Source organism: Mauremys reevesii, linkage group 3 (genome assembly GCF_016161935.1).
Source record: "Mauremys reevesii isolate NIE-2019 linkage group 3, ASM1616193v1, whole genome shotgun sequence".
NCBI classification, from domain to species: domain Eukaryota; kingdom Metazoa; phylum Chordata; order Testudines; family Geoemydidae; genus Mauremys; species Mauremys reevesii.
In genome coordinates, this window is record NC_052625.1 from 164,996,604 (window position 1) to 165,020,856 (window position 24,253).

General features: G+C 46.2%; 1 protein-coding gene across 3 annotated transcripts; it reads left to right on the forward strand.

Moving 5' to 3' along the window:
- The first annotated feature begins 917 nt into the window (after positions 1–917).
- On the forward strand, positions 918–23,396 carry LOC120400389 (glutathione S-transferase-like). Of its 3 annotated transcripts, none has more exons than XM_039528864.1 (7): positions 918–1,070; positions 12,971–13,077; positions 14,055–14,106; positions 15,227–15,359; positions 17,445–17,586; positions 22,077–22,208; positions 22,936–23,396. In XM_039528864.1, the coding sequence occupies exons 2-7, from the start codon at positions 12,991–12,993 to the stop codon at positions 23,056–23,058; spliced, it is 669 nt and encodes a 222-aa protein (XP_039384798.1). In that variant the 5' UTR covers positions 918–1,070; positions 12,971–12,990; the 3' UTR covers positions 23,059–23,396. The 3 variants fall into 3 exon arrangements, with proteins under 3 accessions (XP_039384798.1, XP_039384799.1, XP_039384800.1); XM_039528865.1 differs by lacking the exon at positions 918–1,070 and adding an exon at positions 1,116–1,247; XM_039528866.1 differs by lacking the exon at positions 918–1,070 and adding an exon at positions 1,150–1,173.
- Positions 23,397–24,253: the final 857 nt, after the last annotated feature.

Here is a 24,253-nt window from a genome sequence, read left to right on the forward strand (position 1 = left end):
AATCCCCTCGTTGGAGGTGGAATAAAGAAATCGATTTTAAGAGCCCTTTAAGTTGAAAAAAAGGGCTTCATCGTGTGGACAGGTGCAGGGTTAAATCGAGGTAACGCTGCTAAATTCGACCTAAAATCATAGTGTAGACCAGGCCCTAGATAGGCTTGGTAGGCAGACTGAGGGACACGTGTGACAATGCAGAGCTTAACAGGGAGTAAGAGAGGGGGACAGAGGCAGGAAAGTGAAAAAATGTCAAAAGCAGCTGTAGATAAAACAGCACAAATAGTAGAGCAGTTGAGGTGTCTGGTACAGGAGGAAGGAAGCAGCATGATTAGTACTGGAGGTTAAGCTGAGGGGTTTTCACCCTGTGCATGAGCTGTCTGATGAGTTTAGGATTCTAGTTTTAATGTCCGCAACTGAACCCAGACTCTGTATACCTTGCCCTATATATACACATACACACAGCTTATATATTGATGTTATCATGTTGGTCTCTCACACTGAAGGCCCCAGATTGACTGTGTGTGTGCCATAAAGACTGTTATAAAATGGATTAATTGATTATCACAAGACACGGGTAGCCTTGATTGGGTAGACAGGACCAAACAGCATTAACCATAATACAGAACTGTGTTGGGAAACTGAACCTGACAATTACAGAATATAAGCCAGGCCACCAGTGTGTTTGATCTGCCTGTTCCTCTGAACCCAGAAGCATTTCTCTCTGCATTTGTCTAACTAACAGTTTGGAGCAAAGCCTCAGTATCACTAAGTTTCTCAAACCAAGCAAGGGCTGGAGTCAGAGGCCAGCAGCATGAAAACCTCTTATTCATTTGTTTTGTTAACAAACAAATGGCTTGGCACAAAACGCAGTCTCCCTCCCCCTTGCACTGCTGGGGGAGAGAGACTTGGGAGGGGAGCCAGCGTAAACTGATCTCCAGGGGGACTGGGTGGGACGGGAGCCTCGCCTCCTCATAGGGTCCGAGAGAAGATCCCCTCGGGAGGTGGAGCCGCTCACAGGCTGAAGGCTGCCCACTGTTACTGTCTGTGTCTGAGGAGGAGTGAGGCAGGAGTCCGAGGTCAGTGCTCAGACACGGCCAGGGAGAGGCTCTGCTCCCGGGCAGCGTTGCGGGTTACGCAGCGGGCTTGCGGGGCTGGCTCCGGAGTTTCTGCAGCTGTAAGGTGTGGGGCCAGTCGGTGGCTCCCGGGGGGCTCTCTGAAAGCAGAGGGGGCCCGAGGGCAGGACCGCAGCGCGGGTAGGTGATGGGCGCTGGGCCGCGCAACACGTGATGTTTGCGTTGGTCGCTGCGTGAGGGCGAAGTGAGCGCACGCGTGGCGGGAGCGCTGTGGGACTCCGGCCTTTGCTCCGCGCGGGAAAGGGGCCAGGAGAGCAGAGCGGGAGTCGGCTTCCCCCGGGCCCCGAGTCCCTGGGGGAAGCGCTGCCCCGTGCCTGCTCCCCCGGTTGTCGCGCAGGCGAACGATTGCTGAGGCAGCACTGCCTAGCGAGGGGCGCAGGCAGCGGGCTGAGCTCTGAGCCCGGCTGTGGAGGAAAGCCCCAGCCCCAGCCCCAGGGAGGGTTTGGTGCAGAGATGCCTCCAGCAGGAGAAGGCGATTGTCTGCTCCAACCCCCCTACCCAGCCATGCGAGGGTGGGCTGGCCTGTGATCCCACTAGCGCTGGGCAGGAAATGCCTTTCCTCGCCTATAAGTAAGGTTGCCAACCTCCCAGGATTGTTCTGGAGTCTGCAGGAATTAAATCTTATTTTTTAATTAAAGATTATGTGATGTGATGAAACCTCCAGGAATAGGGCTAACCAAAATTGGCAACCCTACCTATATGGATTCTTGAGGTTTCAAAAACTTTTCCTGTTCAAATCAGGGCAAAGTCAAATATCTCAATTTTTCATGAACCATAAATCTCAAAGGGGGTTGAAGTGGGGAGGGGAAATCAGATCTGCTGAAATGAAATGTTTTGGTTTGTTTTTATGGTAAACTTAAATTTCTAAACAGAATGTTGTTTCAAATTGAAAAATGCACCTTTTTGTTTTGAAAAATGTCAAAATGGGACACACACAATTTTGAAGCTTTTTTCCAAAATGGGAAGACATTGAAACTGACCCTTTGCTCCAAAAAATTTGCTTCTGCATTTACTGTTGTCTTCAGCTGTCTCTGTCTTGTTAGCTGAAGAGCCCTGTCAGACTACATAACTTGCAAAACACACAGTGATTTCATAACCTCTAGTAATAGCTGCAGAGTTCAGTAAGGTAATAGCTTATGTAACTATGTAACTGTAACTTTCTTTGAACTAGTCCAGGCTCCTAATTCCATTGTTTGAACTCACCCAGGAGAGTTTTGTTCTTCCGTGCATAGGTTTTAACACTTTGATGTCAAATTAAGGGCCTGATCCTTAGAGATGCTGAGCACTCACAACTCTCACTGACGTCAACCAAGTCATAAATGCCCATTCTGTATGTTTTGAACCTCGCTGCCGAGTATGTATATGTATTTAACACTAAGGATTTGGTCCCCTGATCCTCAAAGTTTAGGGAGTTAGGCACTAAATAAATACCTTTAAGGGTTTTGGACTGTGACTTTGTCTTCAGGCCTGAGCAAAGAGGGCTTCATGAGCTGCACTGCCCCAGAAGGCATTTTGACACCCTTATGAGACATATTTGCTTCCTTCTTTTAGAGGTTTTTAAGAACAGGTTAGATCGGGGTAGGCAACCTATGACACGTGTGCCGAAGGCTGCACACAAGCTGATTTTCAGTGGCACTCATGCTGCGGGTCCTGGCCACTAGTCTGAGGAGGCTCTGCATTTTAATTTAATTTTAAATGAAGCTTCTTAAACATTTTCAAAGCCTTATTTACTTTACAAACAACAATAGTTTACAGAGTAGCAGCCGTGTTAGTCTGTATCCGCAAAAAGAACAGGAGTACTTGTGGCACCTTAGAGACTAACAAATTTCCATTCTGTGTGTTCCATTCTATGCATCCGAAGAAGTGAGCTGTAGCTCACCAAAGCTTATGCTGAAATAAATTTGTTAGTCTCTAAGGTGCCACAAGTACTCCTGTTCTTTTAACAATAGTTTAGTTATATATTATAGACTTATAGAAAGAGACCTTCTAAAAACATTAAAATGTGTTACTGGCACACGAAACACAAATTAGAGTGAATAAATGAAGACTTGGCACATCACTTCTGAAAGGTTGCTGACCCCTGGGTTAGATAAAGACCTGTTAGGAATGGTCTAGTTATTACATAGTCCTGCCTTGAATGCAGGGAACTGAACTAGATGACCTCTCGAGGTCCTTTCCAATCCTGCACTTGTATGATTCTTGCTCCTTAAGCTATCACTAAGACATTGTTCTATAAAAGGGACTTAGGTGTTGCAGAGCTCAGATTGTAATGTCTAGATGTCTAAAAAAAGCACTGGAGCAATAATGGGATCCAGAAATCCTGAGTTAGGTGCCTAGACTTGGTATACAGTGCATGGGGAGAGACAGGCATAGGTGCTGACTCTGTGGGTGCTCCAGGGCTGAAGCACCCACGGAGAAAAATTAGCAGGTGATTAGCACCCACCAGCAGGCAAGCTCCCCGTTCACCTCCCTCTTCCCTCCAGTGCCTCTCCCTTGCCGGTGGCCCTGCTGATCACTCCTCCTCCTCCCCCACAGTGTGTCCTGCTGACCGCAAACAAGTCAGCTTTGGGCGGGAGAGGGAGGAGTAGGGATGGGGCATACTCAGGGGAAGGGGCGGAAAGAGGTGGGGAAGGGATGGAATGGGGGTGGAGCAGGGCGGGAAGGGGTGGAGAATTGGGGAAGGGGAGGTCGGGCATCGACTGCGTAGAAGTCAGTGCCTATGGAGACAGGAGCCTAAGAATGGATACGTAAGAGCCAGCATGCTGGGTAGAGCTTAAGGACTGGTCTAAACTGAAATGTTAGGTCAAGCCAGCTATGACACTCAGAGATGTGAAAAATCCACACCACTGAATGATGTAGTTAAGCCAGCCTAGCACCCAGTGTAGACAGAATTTTTCTGTCAACTTTGCTACCGTCTCTTGGGGAGGTGGATTAACTACTGCGGTGGGAGAACCTCTCCCATTGCTGTAGTGAGTGTCTACTCTGTAGCATTTTAAGTGTAGACATAGCCTAAAATAGCCAATTGGAGATGCTTGCTAATGAGACAGGTATGTCCTAACCCCCACCCCTCCCATAGAGTTAGGTGCCTAAATCTATGCTTGAGGGAGGGTCCTATCTCTGTTTGTGATCCATGACTGGGAATCTGGCAGCTTAGCCATCTAAGTAATTGCTTGCAAGAGAGAGTTAGTTTCTTGCCTAACTCCACACAAAATAGTTTTGGAGTGGGGGAAGAGAGCATCCTCCTCCTTTAATCTTTAGCCCAGCAGTTAGGATACTCACACCTGTTCAGTTCCCTCCTCTGCCCATTGAGGAGAAGGGATCTGAAGAGGTATCTGCCACCTCTTAGCTGAGTGTCCTAACCATTGGGCTACAGCGCGATTCTCACTCTGATCTGATTGATATTTAATTAGCAGTTATTAATTCAAGTGAAACAATTTAAATAGGAAACATCCCATAGTCCTGTGGTTAGAGCACTCACCGGAGAGGTGGAGAACCATTGTTCAAATCCCATCTCCTCATCAGATAGAGGGGGGAATTGAACCAGGGTTTCCCCACATCCTTGTGTAGCACCCTGGGCTAAAGGTTATGCCTCCTCCTTGTGAGCCTGCCATTGTGTGTGGCATTAGGTATACTCTGAGCACATATACTGCATTGGGCCCCACAGATGAGACAGGTGCTTCTCTAGGGTTGCCACTTGGCCAGTTTTTGTATTGGTCAAAAGATTTACTCTGCCAGGGTATTTTTCACTTGGGACACACTAAAGTGCTCACAGTTCACATGCCTAACATGTGGATTGTGGCACTGTGTTAGGATAAGGTAAGAAAAATGATAAAATAACATAAAAATGGGAAGAGGGGGAGGAGAACGGGGGAAATGGGTCTCTCACTAATTTTAGTAATACTTAGCAATAGTTGTCACTAGGATCCTTTTTGCTGGTGGGAGACGTGGCCAGTGGTTGTTTTTCCTTGGAGGTGCCTGCTTCTCTTTCCCCACTTTGTGGATTGGCCTGTTGTTTAGGCACAAGACAGACATCTGAACTTTTAGGGTACATCTACACAGCATTTGGGAGCCCATGGGAGTGAGCCTCCCAGCCCATGTTGACCGACTGGTGCTCAGGCTCTAAAAATAGCTGTGTAGAAAGCACTTTGAAGTTGCAGTTTGGGCTCTTCTGAAGACTCCAGCCCAAGCCACAGCTTCAAAGTACTGTCTACACAGATCGAGCATAAGCCTCTTGATCCAGGCTGGGAGGCTTGTTCCTGTGGGCTCCCAAATACTGTGTAGACAGAACCTTAGAGTGAGGCACCAGTGAGCCTGCCCAGAGGCAGAAACTTAAGGGCCTTGGGGTCTTTTACAGCAGAAATGTAGGTGCTTAGTGAGGTCAGGTGCCTGCAGGGTTAGGTGGCAGCCAAGCAGGGTGCCTACGTTCTTTTTTGGACCTGGCCCTAATCTACTATCCTGTTGGTACAACTGCTCTGGCCAGCAAGTAGGGAGTGTAGCCAAGGCTCTGTCCAATGCCCTGCTTACATACTCAGAGGAGGAAATAAGCAGGCATGTAACCTTGCTTACTTCTATGCACCTGGACCCAAGATCCAGGTAGCCTACATAAATCAGTGTGGGTGGGTGTGGGGGTGGGTTCTTATTCCCTCTCCCCCACAAGCATGTATCCCTAATTGCAGTCTGGCCTTAGGACAGTTTATTTTGTATAACTTGCAGCACTGTGTGAGTTGTTTAACATTGTTATATATTGATAGTTCTTCTTTGCAGACATGTCTGGGACTGTCTGCAGTGGCACTAGGTTTAACTTGTTTGCCTTTGGGTGTTTGACCTAACAGGAACTTTACTCTCCATGAAAAGACAGGGTTGCCCGTGCATTGCTGAACTGTACTTTGGCTGTCATGAAAGCAAAAGGCTGGATTTATATGGAAGAAAAACTAGACTCTTCATTTGGCAGCTGGTACTGAGTGGTGCAGAGTGCCTCCTGCAAGGGGCTGAGCACCCTCAACTCCCACTGACTCAGCATCATGCAGGGTTGGGGCATGGAGCTGTACAGCTTGACCTGGGGAGGAGTATGGCTCTAGCTCTTAGTTATATCTGAAGAGAGATTAAGGTTTTATCACCACTTGTAATTAAATTTTTAAACCTTCAGGGGTAATTTACCCTTAATCCTATTAGGGCACTTTGTGGTAAAGTCGCTGTTTCTGGATCCAAACCCTGTTGGTCTAAGTCCCACCAGAGATCAGTTCACTGGTTCACACATCTCTAGACTGAGTCAGATTTGGCTTAGTGTGGGATGTATGCCATGTGATCACTCTGCTGGAACAGTCCTCATAAGGCTTTGTTAAAGGAATGCTGCATTACAATATAAAAGCTACTCTGAACATTGCATCTGATTAGAAAGATGGAGTAAGGCCATGCAATGGTCTTTGTATAACTGGGGGTCCTCCTGTGTGGAGCTTATTGCAGGATCAGAACCTAAATCAGGTTAAACAAAAAAGTATGTGTGAATTATATTTAACAATCAGACTTGGATCTGGGACCTTGAGAATCTGGGAATGCTGGTTGAGACACAGAAAATATATCTCATTAGAATGGATAGGAAATCTGAGATTTTCAAAATATAAAGGTTATGTCTAGTATCTTATCAACCCATTTGTGCAAAGCCATCCACAATGTCCTGCACGTTCCCCAGAGTCACGGTTCTTCTTAGCAGGGTGCGATTAATGGCCCTGCAAACTTGCATCAACACGATTCAAATGGTTGACTTTCCCACTCCAAACTGGTTCGCGACCGATCGGTAGCTGTCTGGAGTTGCCAGCTTCCAGATTGCAATAGCCACCCGCTTCTCCACCTGCAGAGCAGCTCTCAATCTCGTGTCCTTGCTCCACAGGGTGGGGGCGAGCTCCTCACATTGTCCCATGAAAGTGGCTTTTCTCATCTGAAAGTTCTGCAGCCACTGCTCATCATACCCATTTGTATGTCCTGCACATTTTCAAAGCCAAAAATTCATTTATTGAAAAGAAAATTATTGAAAGAAACACAACTTTTTTGGAATCTGAAAGGGCAAGGGGGTGGAGTGGGTAACTGTACAATCACAGATTTGCATATGTCCTGTCTGGAGTGCTGTGCAATGACTGCTGCACTTCAGGATGGCTATACTGCATGGTGATGGGTTTTTTTTTCCCATCCCAAAGAGAGCGCACATAACCCACGGGAGCCCTGAAATGGTGAGTAAGGGGGACTGATTGTTTCAGGGCTGTACTGTCCTCTGGGTTTCTGTGCATTGGGGAGAGCCAACAGCTGCAGGGGGCACCTACACTGAACACTATCCCAACATTTTCCACAGGAGTTTATCCTGGAAGATATCTTGCTGCTGCGGGTCACCTGGGAAAGGGGGAATGATTGTTTCAGGGCTGTACTGTCCTCTGGGTTTCTGTGCGCTGGGGAGAGCCAACAGCTTCAGGGGGCACCTACACTGAACACTATCCCAACATTTTCCACAGGAGTTTATCCTGGAAGATATCTCGCGGGTCATCTGGGAAGCACGGGAGGGTCTTCTACTGCAATGTGGATTCCGCCCTGGCCCCTATGCAGCTTGCCTGTGTGCAGCAATGGTTCCCCCACCCCTCACGGCACAGTGGCGCAGATGCATTAGCCTGACTGGGACAAGGACCACACTGGCTCTCCCAATAAACCTGCGCAAATGCATTGCCCACGCTCTGGATGAGAATTTTGAAGAGATTACCGAGGCCGATTACCGCGATGTGATAGACCACATCAATGCGCTATTCCACATCTAGGCATGCATGCATGCAGCCCTAACCCTCCCTCCTCTCCCGAAAAATTTCCATCATGAAAATAAAAGCCACTTGCCGGGAACCCGCTCCTCTATTTGTCCTCCACCAAGTACCGGCTGCAGCGACTGGCTACCTTCCTCCTGGCTTGAGAAGAGCTCCTGGGTGCATGCCTCCAGGGACTCTGGGGTGTCTCCCCCCACCCCAGTACCCTCACTCTCGCTTTCCTCCTCCTCCTCCCGCTCTGAACTGTCCATGGTGGTCCTCGGATTGGAGGTGGGGTCACCCCCAAGTATTGCGTCCAGCTCCTTGTAGAAACAGCAGGTCGTAGGGGCAGCACCAGAGCGGCAGTTTCCCTCACGGGCTTTGCAGTAGGCACTCCGCAGCTCCTTCACTTTAACCCTGCACTGCAGTGCATCCCGGTCATGACCACTTTCCAGCATGGCCCTTGATACCTGCCCAAAGGTATCGTAATTCTTACGGCTGGAGCGCAGCTGGGATTGCACAGCTTCCTCCCCCCAAACACTGATGAGGTCCAGCAACTCGCCATTGCTCCATGCTGGGGCTCGTTTGGCGCGTGGAGGCATGGTCACCTGGAAAGATTCACTGATTGCACTCCATACCTGGCTGAGCAAACAGGAAGGGGATTTTTCAAATTCCTGGGGAATTTAAAGGGCGGTTCTGACGGTTGGTCACTTGAGGCCAGGGCAGTAGAGTTCGAACTGATGAGCAGAATGGCTAGAACAGGCATTCTAGGATACTGCTGAATACTTCTGGAGGCCAATAACAGCGCTTTTGGTGGCCACAATGGCGCTGTAGCCAGGGAGATACAGCGTTGTATGTGCCTTGCCAGTGTGGACGGTGAGTGAGTTGCAGCGCTGTAAAGCCTCCACCAGCGCTGCAACTCAAAGAGTAGCCAAGCCCTAAAGGCTTGACTACACTTGTGAGTTAGAGCCCATTAAAGCAGCCCCAGGCGCCCTAACTCACCACCCGTCCGCACTAGCAAGGCACTTAGAGCGCCTGGACTCTGCAGCTGGAGCGCTCCTGGTAATACACCTCCACAAGAAGCATAACACTTGCTGCACCTCGGCTGAAATGCCCTAGCATCAGTGTGAACGAGGTGTTGCATTACTGCGCTGTGATTGGCCTCCGGAAATGTCCCATAATCCCCTTAAGTCAAGTGGTCACATGGGGGGAGGGGCTGCGTAGGGCCCCAGAATAGGTAGGGATGGCTCTGCTCAACTGATAAGTACAGTTTGCTCTCTGGTAGCTTCAGTTTGCTGCTCAATGAAGCCTTGGGTGTGTGGAAGCAGGGTGGACGAGAACAAGAGGATCAAGGGGCTTGGAGAGTGGGTAGGGAAGAAGCAATGGGAGGGGGCAGTTTCAGGCAGGCTGTTAGGAAACAGGAAAGAAGGCTATCAGCAGAGGAAAAGACAGAAAGCAGAATGAAAAGCAAAATAGAGGCTGGGAGAGAGGGCCAAATTCTGTCAGCTTTACTCAGGCAAAACTTCTAGTGATTGCAGTAGTCATTAATTTGGGAATTGTTGAGGAAAACATCTAATGGGGAGTCTTGAGTAGGGACAGCCAATGATGCAAAAGACCCCACCACCCAACTGGCATATACTCTTTTATTCATGGCCTCCATTTCACTGGTGTTTTTCTGATTGTCTGCTACAGAGTTAACCTTTGGGCCCTGAAAAATTGTTGCAAAACCTGTTCCATAAATAAACAAACTTTGTCTCTAATAATGGAGTAATTCATTTACATTGTGTACAACGTGTTGAGTTTGCCCTCAGCCTTAAGGCTGGTCATTCTCAAAGGTTCCAAGCTTTTCCTTTGTGTCCTTGGAGAGGTGACTCAGCAGAATGCAAAGGCTGCTGTGAGCTGAGCACTGTTAACAAAACTGGAAACTACTGAATGCATTGCAGGCTCAGTGCTGCCCCTTGTTGATATCTGAGATATCAGATGGAAAGTGAGACAAATGGGAAGCACAGGGTATGAGTGAAGCCATCCCTGCATTGCCATCCCCCTAAGTATTCTGCCAGTTGGTGTTTATAGAAATGGTGGGGACCATGCATGCAGCTGTCTTTGCTTTAGCTGTAGATGTAGAACAGATTGGTGAAAAAGATACAGAGTTACAGAGCAAGACCTCAGCCTAGTCCCAAAGCCACATTTAAACATTGTTGTATCAGATACTGGCTTATAGGTTGGGTGGCTGAGACTGGATAGCCTAGATCAGGAGTGGGCAAACTTTTTGGGCCAAGGGCCACATATGCAGGGTCAGGGCAGGGGGTTGATGTGCGGGAGGGAGTGTGGTGTGTGGGAGGGGGTGCAGTGTGCAGGAAGGGGCTCAGGGCAAGGGATTGGGGCAGAGGAGAGGTGCGGGGTGCATGAGGGTGTTGGTGGCACCAGGCATGGCCCAGTGTTAACAGAGGGGTGGAAAATGACAGTGCCAATGAAGGCTCCCTGTATTAGGCCTCTGCTTGTCCAAACTGCGTCCATGTTTAGACTTTAATTAACTCCACAGGCTAGATGGAAAGAATGGAATGTGTTATCAGTGCAGCACTGATACCAGAAGGCAATTCCTGCTTGCACCTGGATAGCACAGAGGGAGTTAAACAAAATAACCGGTCAAGAAAAGTTACTAACGAGATAATATGTTTTTTTTGCCAAGTATGATTTAACCAGCTCAATATAATTGCTGCTTCATAATGTGCTTGATGTATGGGAACTAGAAGGGAGGGAAGAAGGGGGGGGGAGGGGGAACTGGGCATTGGGGGTAATAGACATGCTTAGCTAAAATCATGTATAAAGACAGAGAGCTGCTTGTATGAAGTGTGCTTGATCTGAGACATGTGTCTCCGAGCACGTGCGCTTTGAGATCTCAAATAAACCTTTTTTTTGCTTCTCCACCCTGGTGTGTCTAATTGGAGCGAGGCACTCCGGGCAACGAACCACTGTTGCTGTCGCCTCAGGCCTTTTGTGCCGGCAACAAGGGGGCTCAGGGAAGGGGGTTGGAGTGCAGGAGGGGGCTGAGGGCAGGGGTGCAGACTGCGGGAGGAGGCTCAGGGCAGGGGGTTGGGGTTCAGGAGGGGTGTGGGATATGGCAGGGGGTTGGGGTACACAGGGGTGCTGGGTGCAGCAGGGAGCTCAGGGCAGGGGGTTGGGGTGCAGGGTGTATGAAGGGGCTCAGGGCAGGGAGTTGGGGTGCAGGAGGGGGGCAAGGTGCAGTTAGGGGGCTTAGGGAAGGGAGTTGGGGGGCGGGATGCAGGGGGGGGGGGTTGGGCTCTGGCCCGGGCCCGCTTACCTCCCAGCCAATGGGAGCTGCGGGGGGTGGTGCCTGTGGGCCGTAGGGACGTGGTGCCGCAGGCCGGATCCAAAGCCCTGAGGGGCCGGATCCAGCCCACGGGCCATAGATTGCCCACCCCGGCCTAGATCCCATCATGAGGTGATAGTACTTCAGGCTCCAGCCAAAGGCCAAAGTAGTTTATCCAAGTACATGCTACAGATCTGCTCAGGCTATAAGGCCAAAGTGAACATCAATAGGACTCTGCAAGGGGGTATTGGTGAAAGTGGTTGGGACTCAATGGGGGGGTCTGCATATGGGGGGAACGGGGATCAACAGGGGAGTCTGGGTGTGGAGGGCTCAGCAGGAGGGTCCAGGTGCTGGGGGATCGGGGCTTGGTGGGGTGGGGATCTGGGTGTGAGGTGCTCGTCAGGGTGGTCCAAGTGCATAGGGGATGTGGCTTGTCAGGGAGGGGGTTTGAGTGATGGGGACTCAGCGGGGGGTGGTCTGGGTGCAGGGGTGGGAGTCTGGGTTCAGGTGCAGAGGTCTCAGTATGAGGTTTTGGTTGCAGGGGGTGGGACTTCGTAGGGAGGAAGTTTGGGCATGGGAGGTTTAGGGGGGGTTCTGGGTATGGGGGATCCAGATACCAGGGGGTTGGGGCTCAGCAGGGTGGGGGTTTGGGGAGCTGGGGGCTTGGTGGGAGGGTTCTGGGTGCAGGGGGGTGAGGCTCATGGGAGGGGTCCAAATGCATGGGGGTTGGGTGGACGAGAGGTGGGTCTGATCCAGCCCCAGGTGGGTGTGAGCCAGCCCCAGTGTGAGCATCCCTTCCCTCCAAGCGATTTACTGTCCGCCAGCTGCTCTGCGCGCCTGAAAGGACATGTCTGTGCTGCTGTGGAGGGGCACATGACTGCTCTTGTGGCTTCCTTTTGCTTCCCCATCAGAAAGTCATTTTTTATCCAGGGAAGCAAAGAAATCTGCGGGGACATGAATTCTGCATGTGCACAGTGTTGCAGAATTCCCTGATGCGTAAAAAATGGTTCAAGAGTGTTGAAGCCTCAGGAAATTGATTATAGGGAGAAACCTGCTTAGGCAAAGATTGTAATGGGCTGAAATTAAGTTTTAGTTTTAGAAGCACATTCCTACTTTTGTTTGTTTGTAACCCTCTCTTAACCCTTATTACTTCTACTTAGTATTACTTAACCTATGTGACTGATGTGTGGTAGGCACGCTGCTGGGGTCAGGGTGCTGAACTAGAGCTGCAAAGTATACAGACACTCAGGGGACTGCCTGCTTGTCTGCTAGCTGTTGGTATCTGGGCTGTAAACCACAGCAGTAGAGCATTTAAGGCATCCAGAGTTATAGGGCGGGCAGTGATATACTGCCACTTACTGGTTTAGATTGCATCCCTGAATGTCATAGTGGCATAAAAAACTGTCACTGCTGCCTTCTTCCTAATAAATCATAATTTAAAACAGCAGATCAATAAGACAATGCCAGTTCAGCATTAACTCCATGATTCCCTATGAAACAGTTCACTCTCCCATTCAGTAAACAGACAGAAGGTACTCTTTCTCCACTGAGTCCATAGAGGGCTTGTATGAGTCAAGCCCAGATATTTGGGTCATGATTACTTCTCTCTTCCTCATGTGCATCTCCATCACAAGACTCTCAGCAATATTTACTGTATTGGCAGGTAAAATTGAAAATCCCCTCCTTGAAATTAAATACTTCCTTTTAAAATAATTTTCCTTTGCTGTATTTGTCAGGCAACAAGAAATCTGAAAACATGGCTGGAAAACCCAAACTGCACTACACTAAAGGAAGAGGTAAAATGGAATCTATCCGATGGCTGTTAGCAGCAGCTGGGGTTGAGGTTTGTACTTCTTATAAAGTGGTCAAATTAATCAATGGTTGAAATGACTGTTCTATTTTGAAAATATGACTAATGACTAGTTAGCGCCATCTCCTAACACACAAGTGATTACATCAGTGTGTACAAGAGTCACAAAAAGCTGGATGTAAATTCTGCATGTCAGTTGTCCTATATATTACTTACACGGTCCTAATAGTATTCAGTATGGATATTAGTGAGACTGGCATTTCGTGTCCTGTAGAATGTATTTATTTCATTCTTTGCAATAACAAGGGCTTCTGTTTCCAAGGAGAAACTATCCTTGGCTGTCGTCTTGTTTAGAAAAATTAAACTGAAGAGATCTTGGATTGTTGCTGCTGTTCAAAGTCAGGAATCTCTCCAGGTTCTTTTGAATGTTTGATATTTGCAATTGTCTCTCATTCACTCTTGCTTTAAAGACCCAGTCACATCACATGAATAAGTTTGAAAAACATTTTGTTTAGAGATAATTTTGTATACTTTTTGTCCAGATCCTCAAACTTGTATGAATTAGCACAGCTCTCCCGAAGCCAGCCAAGCTACCCTGATTCACATCAAGCAAAAATGTGGCATGATATGACTTAATTTCTGTGGTGAATTTTTGCTTGAAAGCATTGTCGTCATTTCCTAGGAATTAATTTTCCTCTTGGCTTTCTCAGCTTTTGGAGTGAAAAATCTTCTTTATGACTTTCAGTGATGTACATTACTGTGAGAGATAAGCTGCTAGAGAACGAGTTATGTAGCAACAAAGATTCTATTCTCATTCAAATGTCTTTTATTTCTATTTTTTAAATCAAGGCAAGAAACATAAAGGCAGAATTGTATCTTGTAGTTTCTCTACATTTTCCATGTGGCATCAGCTGATTTTTAAATAAAATACCGAAAGGCAAAAATCCACTAATAGTTCATTCATGATCCATGAAATGTAACAATCAACCCCCTTTATTTCTGTTTTCCAGTTTGAAGAAGAGTTTGTGGAAGCAAAGGAAGATTTGGAAAAGTTACGCAAGGGTGAGTCTATGGCCTAGTCCGGACTGCAATTGCACTGATTTACCTTACAGAGATGGTTTTTAAACTTGCGCAAGTTTGTTTCTAGACCAGTGGTTCTCAACCTGTGGGCCACTTGCAGCCCAGTCAGTACACAGCTGTGGCCCATGCGACATCCTCAGTGCCACAACTAGGGTGGAGCAGGAGGGGCACCTGCCCTGGGGGGTGCAAAACTAGGGTGGTGTGAGACCAGGCCCAGGTATCAGCGCCCCCCCCCCCCCCCCAGTAGGATTGTGAGGCCAGTGACCTTGGCTGGAGCAGGCTCCCTGGCACTAGAACTGCAGAGGCAGTGGGCTGGGGCAGGGGCAGGGTGGGCTGCAAAGAGAGATGGTGGACCAGCAGGTGCGGAGAGGGGGATGCAGGAGGTTAGGGCTACAGGGAGAGAGGTGCAGAGGGCATAGGCACGGGGAGGGAGTGCAGGGGGCTAGGACTTCAGGGAGGGGTGCAGCTGGTGCATGGGAGACTCTAGGTGGCTGGGGCACAGTCTCTGGATGGGGGCTACGCTGTGAGCAGCAGAGCGGAAGTGAGGGTGGCAATACACCATGCTATGCCACCCTTGCAGTAAATTAATTCATTTTAACAGTTTGATGTTTTGGCTTATTTTGCTAATTTAAAATGCTCTTGGTAGATATTTGTCAGTGTTGAAAAGAAATATTGATTTGCATTGTATTGCTGTCATATAACAAATACTAAACCTTATTTTTTTGTAGATGTACAGGTAGTATATATATAGGGTGGATGTGGCCCACATGACATATAGAGAACTTCATAAGCGACCCACACTGGTAGATAGGTTGAAAGCCACAGTCTGGACAGTCATATTTTAAAAACAACTTTCTTCTGTTTGGCTTAATCTGGATTGTCAATGGAAGGGGAGTTTTGTTAAAGAGACAACTTCTCTAATGCAATGTGGCCTGCGTGAGAGGTGTACTGCATATTCCTTCACTTTGGCAATAGACGCTTAGGATCTCTCAAATATAACTGGAAATGTCCATGTAAATTATAAGGCATTTTCTCTCAGATCCATGCAATGATACAACAGTTTGTGAGGACTGAGTGACTTAACTTCTTTTCCTTTCCAAAGATGGAGCCCTGCTGTTTCAACAAGTGCCCATGGTGGAAATTGATGGGATGAAGATGGTGCAGACCAGAGCCATTCTCAGCTACATAGCAGGGAAACACAACCTCTATGGGAAGGACCTGAAGGAGAGAGCACTGTACTGTAACAGCACTACCCATACACTGTCTTTATTTGAACATTTACCTGAAATAGAGAAGAGTACTGCTTTAAAATTTAACCCCCTTCTTCCCCACATGGATATTAACATTACAAACCTGTCAAAACACCATTGATGTTTGAAACCCAGAATTTTGATTTGTGGTCATTATCTACCCAGTAGATTCATACATTCAAGGCCAGAAGAGACTATTGTGATCTTTTCTGATTGCCTGTATATCACAGGCCACAGAACCTCCCCAAATAATTCCTAGAGCATATCCTTTAGAAAAACATCCAGTCTTGATTTAAAAAGTGCCAGTGATGGAGAATCCACCACAACCTTGGTAAATTGTTCCAATGGTTACTTACTCTCACTGTTAAAATATTTACACCTTATTTCCCATTAAGAATTTGTCTCGCTTCAACTTCCAGCCATTGGATCATGTTATACCTTTCTCTGCTAGACTGAAGAGCCCATTATTAAATACTTGTTCCCTATGACTGTTAGTGAACAAATTGATGATACTGTTAAGACCCTCCACAGAGTTTCTTCAGTTACATAGAGACCAGAAGCACCTTAAGTTCCTGAGGCAACTACCAGTCCTTAATGGGATAATAATAAAGGCCTCATATGCCTTGGTGCTTACTTTGATTTCTTTCCTATTTAATGATAGCAATTCAGAGAACTTAATCTTTGGAGGCAGCCTGGGGTATGTTTGTGCCTGTTGGCCCAATTTAAAAACAGCCCGTTGCAGCTGAAAACTTCTGTTCACTTTAAAAATTACCATAGATTGTATAGTGCATATGTACAAACAACAATCTCCTAAAGCAAAACAATTTCCTGATACTCTGTTGCTTAGACAAGGACTTCATTGTATACAAGAATTCTAGTTTCACAGCATTAGCAGGGGTTCTCAAACTTCATTGCACCGCGACCCCCTTCTGACAACAAAAATTACTACAGAACCCCATGATGGGGGACTGAAGCCTGAGCCGTCCTCGGTGGGGCTTGGGCAGTACAGTGGTGGGGCCCAGCAAATCTAAGCCAGCCCTGGCAACCCCATTAAAATGGAGTCACCACCCACTTTGGAGTCCTGACCCACAGGTTGAGAACTGCTGTGCTATAGCTTAACATGTGAGCAATGAAATTTTCCTTGTCCACCCCTCCTAACGAAGTCACAACAAAAAGATCAGTGTTGAGAGAACATATTAAGTGTGCTTTCTCCTGAAAAGTAACTCAGTGGGAATCCTTTTATGGGGTTCACTGTTTGTGGTATCAATTATATCCAAATAAGTGCTCATTTTACCAGGAAAACCTTCCCCCCACCCTCCCTGCCCTGTGAACTCAAGTTTCGGCTCTGACCCTTTCAGCATCATTACCAACAAATTAACGATTCTGAAAGCTGTATTCCATCCTTGACTAGAATAGGATTGATCATGTAAATCTAAGTTCCACCATTTGCTACCTGTTCAGCATTATTGTTGTAAAAAACCTAAGGGGCTGGTTCTCAAAACGTTCAGTAGAGCTCTTGCTGGTTATATAGTGCTGGTGCCTCTTTGTTTCCTGCTACTAAAAAATTTTTGCTCACAATTGGAGCTGGTTGAAAGGGCAAACAAAGGGTGAAAACCTCTTCCAAAATTCCCATTTATTGTCAGAATTCAAAAAGTTTTTTTTGACCAGCAATGTAGCTGGTTGAAAAACAGGAAGAAAATTTTTCCTGTTTATTTTTTTGAGTTTCAAAATGTAAACAGCTTTTGAATAGCACAACTAAAAATACATAGATATGTTCCTAATATTACTCTTCATGTAAACTATTGCTGTTCTTGCCATGGGGACAATCTCTCTGTTAATATGAGATCCATGCTATGAAAAAGGTTGAGAACCTCTAATCTAAAGTATTACTAATAGCACAGTTAAAGATCAAGAGGTCAAATCAATTTTGTTGTAGTGCAATGGCTGAGTTAGCCTCCTGAGTACTCCTGCCATTGCACTACAATACATTAAGAAGCTGACTGGACAAAAGTCAAGTGTTCAGAAATAAATGGACTCCTCTAAATGGAAAATAAAAAACATTTGTTTCAGAATTGATATGTACGTGGAAGGAACAACAGATCTGATGGGAATGATCATGGCACTCTCTTTCCAACCGCCCGAGGCAAAGGAGAAGAATTTTGCCTTAATCGTCGAGAGGGCCACAACCAGATACTTCCCAGTCTATGAAAAGGTAAGTGACAGCGAGGCAACAGTTCAGACATGACAGACCATAGAGAACAGTTTGTATGATGGTGTTTGCTGAAATTTCCCTTGCACAGGAGGAAATCTCCTCAGGGCAAGTGGAATTCTAGGACTCCAGGACCGCTTGGGGAAACCTCCTAGAATGAGGTGAAAAGGGGGCCACCAAAGCCTGGTGCTGATTCTGCCACAGAGAGCCCCCATTGACCTCAGTAGGACCACTCACAGAGTAGGATGCAAATCACTGTGAGCAGGGATGGCAGACTCCAGCTCTTCTAAAGTAGTTTAGACCATGGTAACAGTGATATTGACTCTTCGCTAGTACCATGGTGGTATGTGCATGCATATCAATGGCTGGGATACAGTCCTGAGAGCATATATCAAAGTATATTTTTTCCAAGGAGTTCATGCGTTCTGAATTAAATATAGTTGTGATTCAGAAGTGTTATTAGCTAAGCCTACAATCTTTACTCAGGCAAAACTGTTAGTTATTTGTATTGTAATAGCCCCTAGTGGCTCCAGTCAGGATTGAGGGTCCCTTTGTCATGGTTAGGGCCCAACCAAATTCATGGCTGTGAAATATGTGTCACGGACCGTGAAATCTCATCTCCCTCATGAAATCTGGCTATTGTAGGTGGGTTGTGATATTGCTACCCTTACTTCTGCACTGCCTTCAGAGCTGGGTGGGCAGTGGCTGCTGGCTGGGCATCCAGCTTTGAAGGCAGTGCTGCCACCAGCAGCAGTACAGAAGTGAGAGTGGCATGGTCTGAGGGTCATCATCTTGGGGGGTGGTGGCAGGGCCAGCCTTACAGGTGGGTGACATGGGCAACCACTTAGGGTGCCATGGTGGGGGGGTGCTGTGGTCTCCCCCCGACACACACACACACAGACAGCCCAAGGTCCCTTTGACCTCCAAGTGCTGGAGAGGAGCAGGGCTGGGGCACCCTGGCTGGGGGCTCTTACCATGCGCCAGGCTCCAGCTGCTAGCCCCAGCCAGTCTGTGGAGGCACGGGACTTCCTCTTCTCCTGCATGGGCTGCTCCTGGGACTGGGTCAGACCCACTGCCAGCAGCAGGGCAGAAGTAAGGGTGACAATACCATACTATGCCACCCTTGCTTCTGTGCTGCTGCTGGCAGTGACGCTGCTTTCAGAACTGGGCTCCCAGCCAGCAGCCACTGCTATCCAGCTGCCCATCTCTGAAGGCAGCGCTGCCACCACCAGCAGCTCAGAAGCAATACCGTGAACCCCCTACAATAGCCTTGCGCCCCTCCCCCCCATCCCTTTTTTGGTCAGGACCTCCACAGCTACAACACTGTGTAATTTCAGATTTAAAAAATCCTATGACTGAAATTTACCAAAATGGATCATGAATTCGGTCAGGCCCCAGTCATGGTTACTAAAATTCCCATTGAAGTTACCCTGGGAGTAATGAGGAAATTTGTTTGAGTACATTTTTCAGGATTTGGTACATGAGTTCTCTCTCTTTATTTACTTATTTTGAGCTGTAGACTCATATGCAGCCTTTTCTAAAATCTTTGGGCACCGTACAAAATATGCACACAGCAGCAGTTCATGGAGAGCTGACTGGAAGAGAGTTGTACAGGAAGTGTCACATATAAAGCAGAAATGCCCAACGGTGGATTTGTCAGTAAGAATGTAAAACCTCAATTACGCAGCTTCACATGAAGTCTCCTCAGCAGCACCTCAGATTGCACAAGCAAAATCAGTATTTGCAATATGCAAGAAATTCAGTCACCACCATCCTCATCATTCTTCCTGCACCATCAGCTGCATAAGTTCGAAGTCAAACAGCACCAATCATCCCTGTCCTGGGTTCATTTTTCCAGGTCTTTTTTATTGAGCTGTAATAATGCCACTTCCGCCATTATGGTGCTACAGAGTCTCTCTCTAAGTTGGCCTCTCTCACTCTTGCCTGGGGTTGCCAAATAGTGCTTGTTTAGATAACCTCCTATTGGGCAAGGTTTCCCAAACAAGTCCAGCTCTTCTTCCTTACTGCTTGTATTGTTGTAGCTAATTGTGCCCATTCTAGGATCTCTTCATTACTTATTCTTAGTCCATTTTACTTTGAATATGTTACACATACATCTGCACTGAAAGATATTCAGTTTGCATTGGATGGACTCTTCTCCATATAGGAGGATGCTTAGGATGTTGCTTTTAAAGATCTTAAGTTTGTTTTGCTAACCACATTGGATTTGAGACTTTGAAATACAGCATTTGCTTACCTTTGTGGATTCTATTTCAAACACAGTCATCAGTACTGGGAGTGATGCTGTCTAGATTAGTAAACTTTTTAACTGTTTTCAAGGCTTCTCCTTTCAAGTACAGAAAATCAATTAATTTTTATAACTTCCATCTTTGATTTAGTTATAAGACCTGTTTGCTTGGCAGAACTTGCAAGACCATCTGTCTTTGTCTGGCTATCTTCAGCTGTCTTATTTAGAAGACAGATGTCATCTGCAAAGTCTAAATCTCCAAGCTTGCTATTTATCCATGCGGTGCTCATTTCCATACTGACAATATGTCACTTAAATTTAATAGCAACTCCAAAAAAGATGAGGGACAAGAATATTACTTTGTCTGACACCAATGTTAATGTTAAACCAGTCTGTTAGCTCCTAGTTTAGCTTTGCTTCACACTGAGTGTTTTGATACAAGTTTTTAATAATTTGGAAGATTTTGTTGGAGACTCCATAGATTCATACTATTTACTATGATGGTTCTCTAGCTACACAATCCAATGTTCTTTTGGAAATCTGCAAAATCAGGGTCACTGGCAGTTGCCATTCATTGCTTTGCTCTACAGTATTTCTCAGGATGAAGATTCAGTCAACACAAAATTGATTTAAGTGAAAACCGGATTGTTCTCTAAGTTTGCTACGTATGGCTGCTCTAGTTGGCTGATTGCACAGAATACTTTCTCTGGGACTGAAAGCACCCAGTCCCGTGCCGTTATTACCACCACTCAAATCTCCATTTTTGGGGAGTTTGATTATAATCCTCATCTTCCATTCTTCTGGGGGTGTGTTCTTTCTCCCATACCAAATGTAAGCAGCATAGCAGGATTTTCATGTTGACCTCTCTGCATGCCGTGAGTAGCTCTGCTCTAATTTGATCTTCACCTGGTGATGCATTGTTGTTTTAATCTTTCAGTGGCTACTTTTAAGTTCATTCAGAGTAACTTCAACTAGTAACTAGTTTAATCAAAGTTCCTACAAGTCTGCATTGATGCCCCCATAGGATCTATGCTGTGAGGTTAAATGGTTGCATGTTCCAATTGTATTACGTACTTTTAAGATTTTGTATCTTTGTTTCTTCTAGGGTGACTTAAGAGAGCCAAAAGCATAAGATGTGTTTACATTGTACTTGTATTTGCAAGGGCAGGGACCTGTTAATTATTCAGGACAGATGCTCTCACAGAGATATGTTTGCTCGTTTATATAGTGTAGCGTGACTAGTAATATTCAGTTGTTCACATTGGCATCCAGAAGTTGGCTAGCACAGTGATAGGCTCTTTACAAATGCTGTTAGACCTGATTCTGCAAGAAGGTTGGTTCTGATGGACTCTAGCCCCACAGTCCAGGGTTTTCTTAGTCCGCATACAATGTGCACTTGATTCCCAATCTTCTAGTGGTGCTGCTTTTGCTGCTCCTCTGCTTCCTAAACAGCCTTGAAATGATGGGTACAAGGGCCCACAGGAAGTTGCTGCTTCACCCAGGTTCTACACCAGGCACAGACTGTACCAACTGCTGCTTTCTGTCAAGATTCTGCTCCTCAAGGACTAATTACCCCGCTGGAGTTTCCTTAGGCAGCAGCATGTTTCTCTGGATATTTGACTAAAGCAGAGATGCCTACAAAGCAGAAAAGGGAGAGAAATAAGGTGGGACTCCAGAAACTCGTAATAACAGCTAGCCCAAGCCATGCTCTTAGTAGCTTTGAAGACGGGTCCTGTTTCTCCTGAACTACCTACCAGCTATTAGCAATCTGCAGAAGTGTTGTACCCCAGTCATGGGGGGTGGGGGAGGAAGGGGGAGAGGCTCTACAGCTAAGATGCTGTGGGGCATGCAGTACAACCTGTTTCATGTGGAGATTCCTCTGGGATAGATTAAACATTGTGGGTAATCAGGTCTCCCTTTTTAATTAAGGCTCGGACACATCACAGGTAATCCTCCACTGACTATTTCTTAACCACTTCTACAAATCCCCTTCTGTTTGCACCATTGCCATGAATCTCCTTCTTGGGGACTGAAGTCCTGCACCTTATCCTGGCCTAGGAGAAGGTTATACACTGAATCGTGGACCCAATTTGAATTAAATGGCTTCGCATTCCGATTGCCCACAGTCCTCTATCACCTCAGACCTCTTGCTTGGACTAGTCCTGACAAATACACATCTAACCAAGTAAGTAAGCTATTTCCCATTTGTACTCCTAAAACCTCTCTGTTTTCTCATATTCCTTAGGTTTTAAAAGACCATGGCCAGCAGTTTCTTGTTGGTAACCAATTTAGCTGGGCGGATGTTCATCTGCTTGAGGCCATTTTAATGGTAGAAGAGTGCAAGCCTGATATACTCTCCCCATTCCCTCAGTTACAGGTAACTGAATCGCCTGATCTCACCAAGGAACACAGACTTGTATTCAGACTCTGATGCCCAATGTAAAGTATTGATGTTTAAGCCCTTGGAGCCACTGCAGCACTTGAGCTCTCATTATTCTCAGTGGGAGATGCTGCGGAAAGAGTAGTGCTGCTCAGAACATTTTCAGCCAAAAAAACCCTGCATTGAAGCTAAAATGCTTAACAGAGATGCTTCAGTTTTGATGAAGACTGTTTGTTTTTTAAAGGTAAATACTCTTGTGCACTGGCCTGAGATGTGGAAGACCCAGGTTCAAGTCCTCGCTTTGATCAACTCAAAGCAGAGTAAGGACTTGAATCTGGGTCTTCTTTCTAGGTCCTAGGCTGGTGTCCAAATCACTGTGCTGTTACACCCTGTTGCTCCCCAAATTGAAAACAGACATTAACACAGTGTCATTTGCGTGAACACCTTTGAAAGGTTACAGTCTGGAACAAAATACATTTTGAAACCTTGAAAGTTGGCACAAAAAGGAACGGTCATCCTCTGGCCAGCTCCAGTACTGACCTCGTCTGGAAATCTGGCCACAAATAGCTACCAATTGTTTTGTTTTGTGCTTTCTTTCTTTCTTTCTTTCTTTTTTTTTTTTTTTTTGCTCATGCACATTTTTTGTTAAATACATTGTGCATTTTAATCTGTGAAGTTGAATGTCATTTCCTTACTCTCAAAGGCTTTTTACTACTTCTTTTAGGCTTTTAAAGGAAGAATAAGCAACATCCCCACAATTAAGAAATTCTTGCAGCCTGGTAGCCAAAGGAAACCGCCAGCAGATGACAAGTTCATTGCACAGGTGAAGAAAATATTCAACATGTAATCACTATGTGGTTACTAAAAATCACTGCACCTACAGTATAGTAGCACAGCCATACTTAATATAGCTGTAAACTTCCCATAACTCAAACATTTTGTGGCCTGAGCTATACAGGAAGTCAGATTAGATGATAATGGGCTCTTCTGGCTTTAGTCTGTGAAACTGGGTTTGAAAGTTTTTAGCAAGACATGTTAAATGCTAGCGTGCCGAAACATAACACTTTAAAAATGTCACTGCAATAGCTATAACTAGATTACAATGTATTGTAGACTAGGGTAACTTGTTAAATAATCTTGTAATTTGAAGATACATTTACTTGAAATAAAACACTCATTACCGTCTGTTGGAGCTCATTTATTTAAAACACATATAGGTTAGTACACATAGCTATACTTCTTAAAGTGCTTTAGAAAAGTGGGTGTTCCCAATCTCTGATTCCCTCTCCATTTTCTTATCCGCTGGACCATGCTACCTCCCTTAGTATTTCATGGCTATTGGGTTTTGATCACACTGGTGCTCCTAGTCATCAAAGTACTTGAAAGCTTTTCATACAGATTCTAAAACCTTTTCTGCTGCATGAAGTACTTCCCATACACAAGAAAATATGCCGAGCTCAGTAATTGGTATTTTATAAGCAGAAATTAAAAACCATTTGAATCTCTAACGTTTTCAAAATTTGGGTTAAACTCTCATTTAAAATGTTTTGTTTACTAACATACCAAACTAATTAAATAAATCACATGATTGAGTACCAAAGGGAGCTGGCAGATGTTCATGCTTTCTTTTGACCATATTCCTTGACTTCCCAGCCCATCATGAGGCAACTTGAAGGGGAGATGAGTGATTGGAGCAGCCAGCCAGCCATGCTGCAGATCATCCTTGACTCCTCACCTTGCCAAGGTGGGCAATGGGGAGGCTGTTACTGTTTCCCAATGAGCTCAGTTCCCCACTGCTAGTCCATTTTGAAGAGATGGTGGTGGTGGTGGTGGTGGTGGTGCGGGGGGGGGGGGGGGATGTGATGGCTGCTGACCTCTGAAGTATTAGTGTCACCTTGTGACAGCAACATCCCTTGCAGAGGGAAGAAGCCGGTGCACATGTGTCTGGTCAGCTGATCTGCAATTTGGCGTAAGAGGGCACCTGGGCTCTAGAGGGAGGAAGGGGCAGCTGAGGGCTGTCTGAACACACGGGAGAAACAGAA

Bases quoted from the DNA above. Each gene is read 5' to 3' on its own strand.
- LOC120400389 (XM_039528864.1), top strand. From the start codon at position 12,991: ATGGCTGGAAAACCCAAACTGCACTACACTAAAGGAAGAGGTAAAATG. The intron at 15,360-17,444 runs GTACTGTAACAG...CATTTGTTTCAG, and splicing joins GACCTGAAGGAGAGAGCACT to AATTGATATGTACGTGGAAG. The intron at 22,209-22,935 runs GTAACTGAATCG...TACTTCTTTTAG, and splicing joins CCCCATTCCCTCAGTTACAG to GCTTTTAAAGGAAGAATAAG.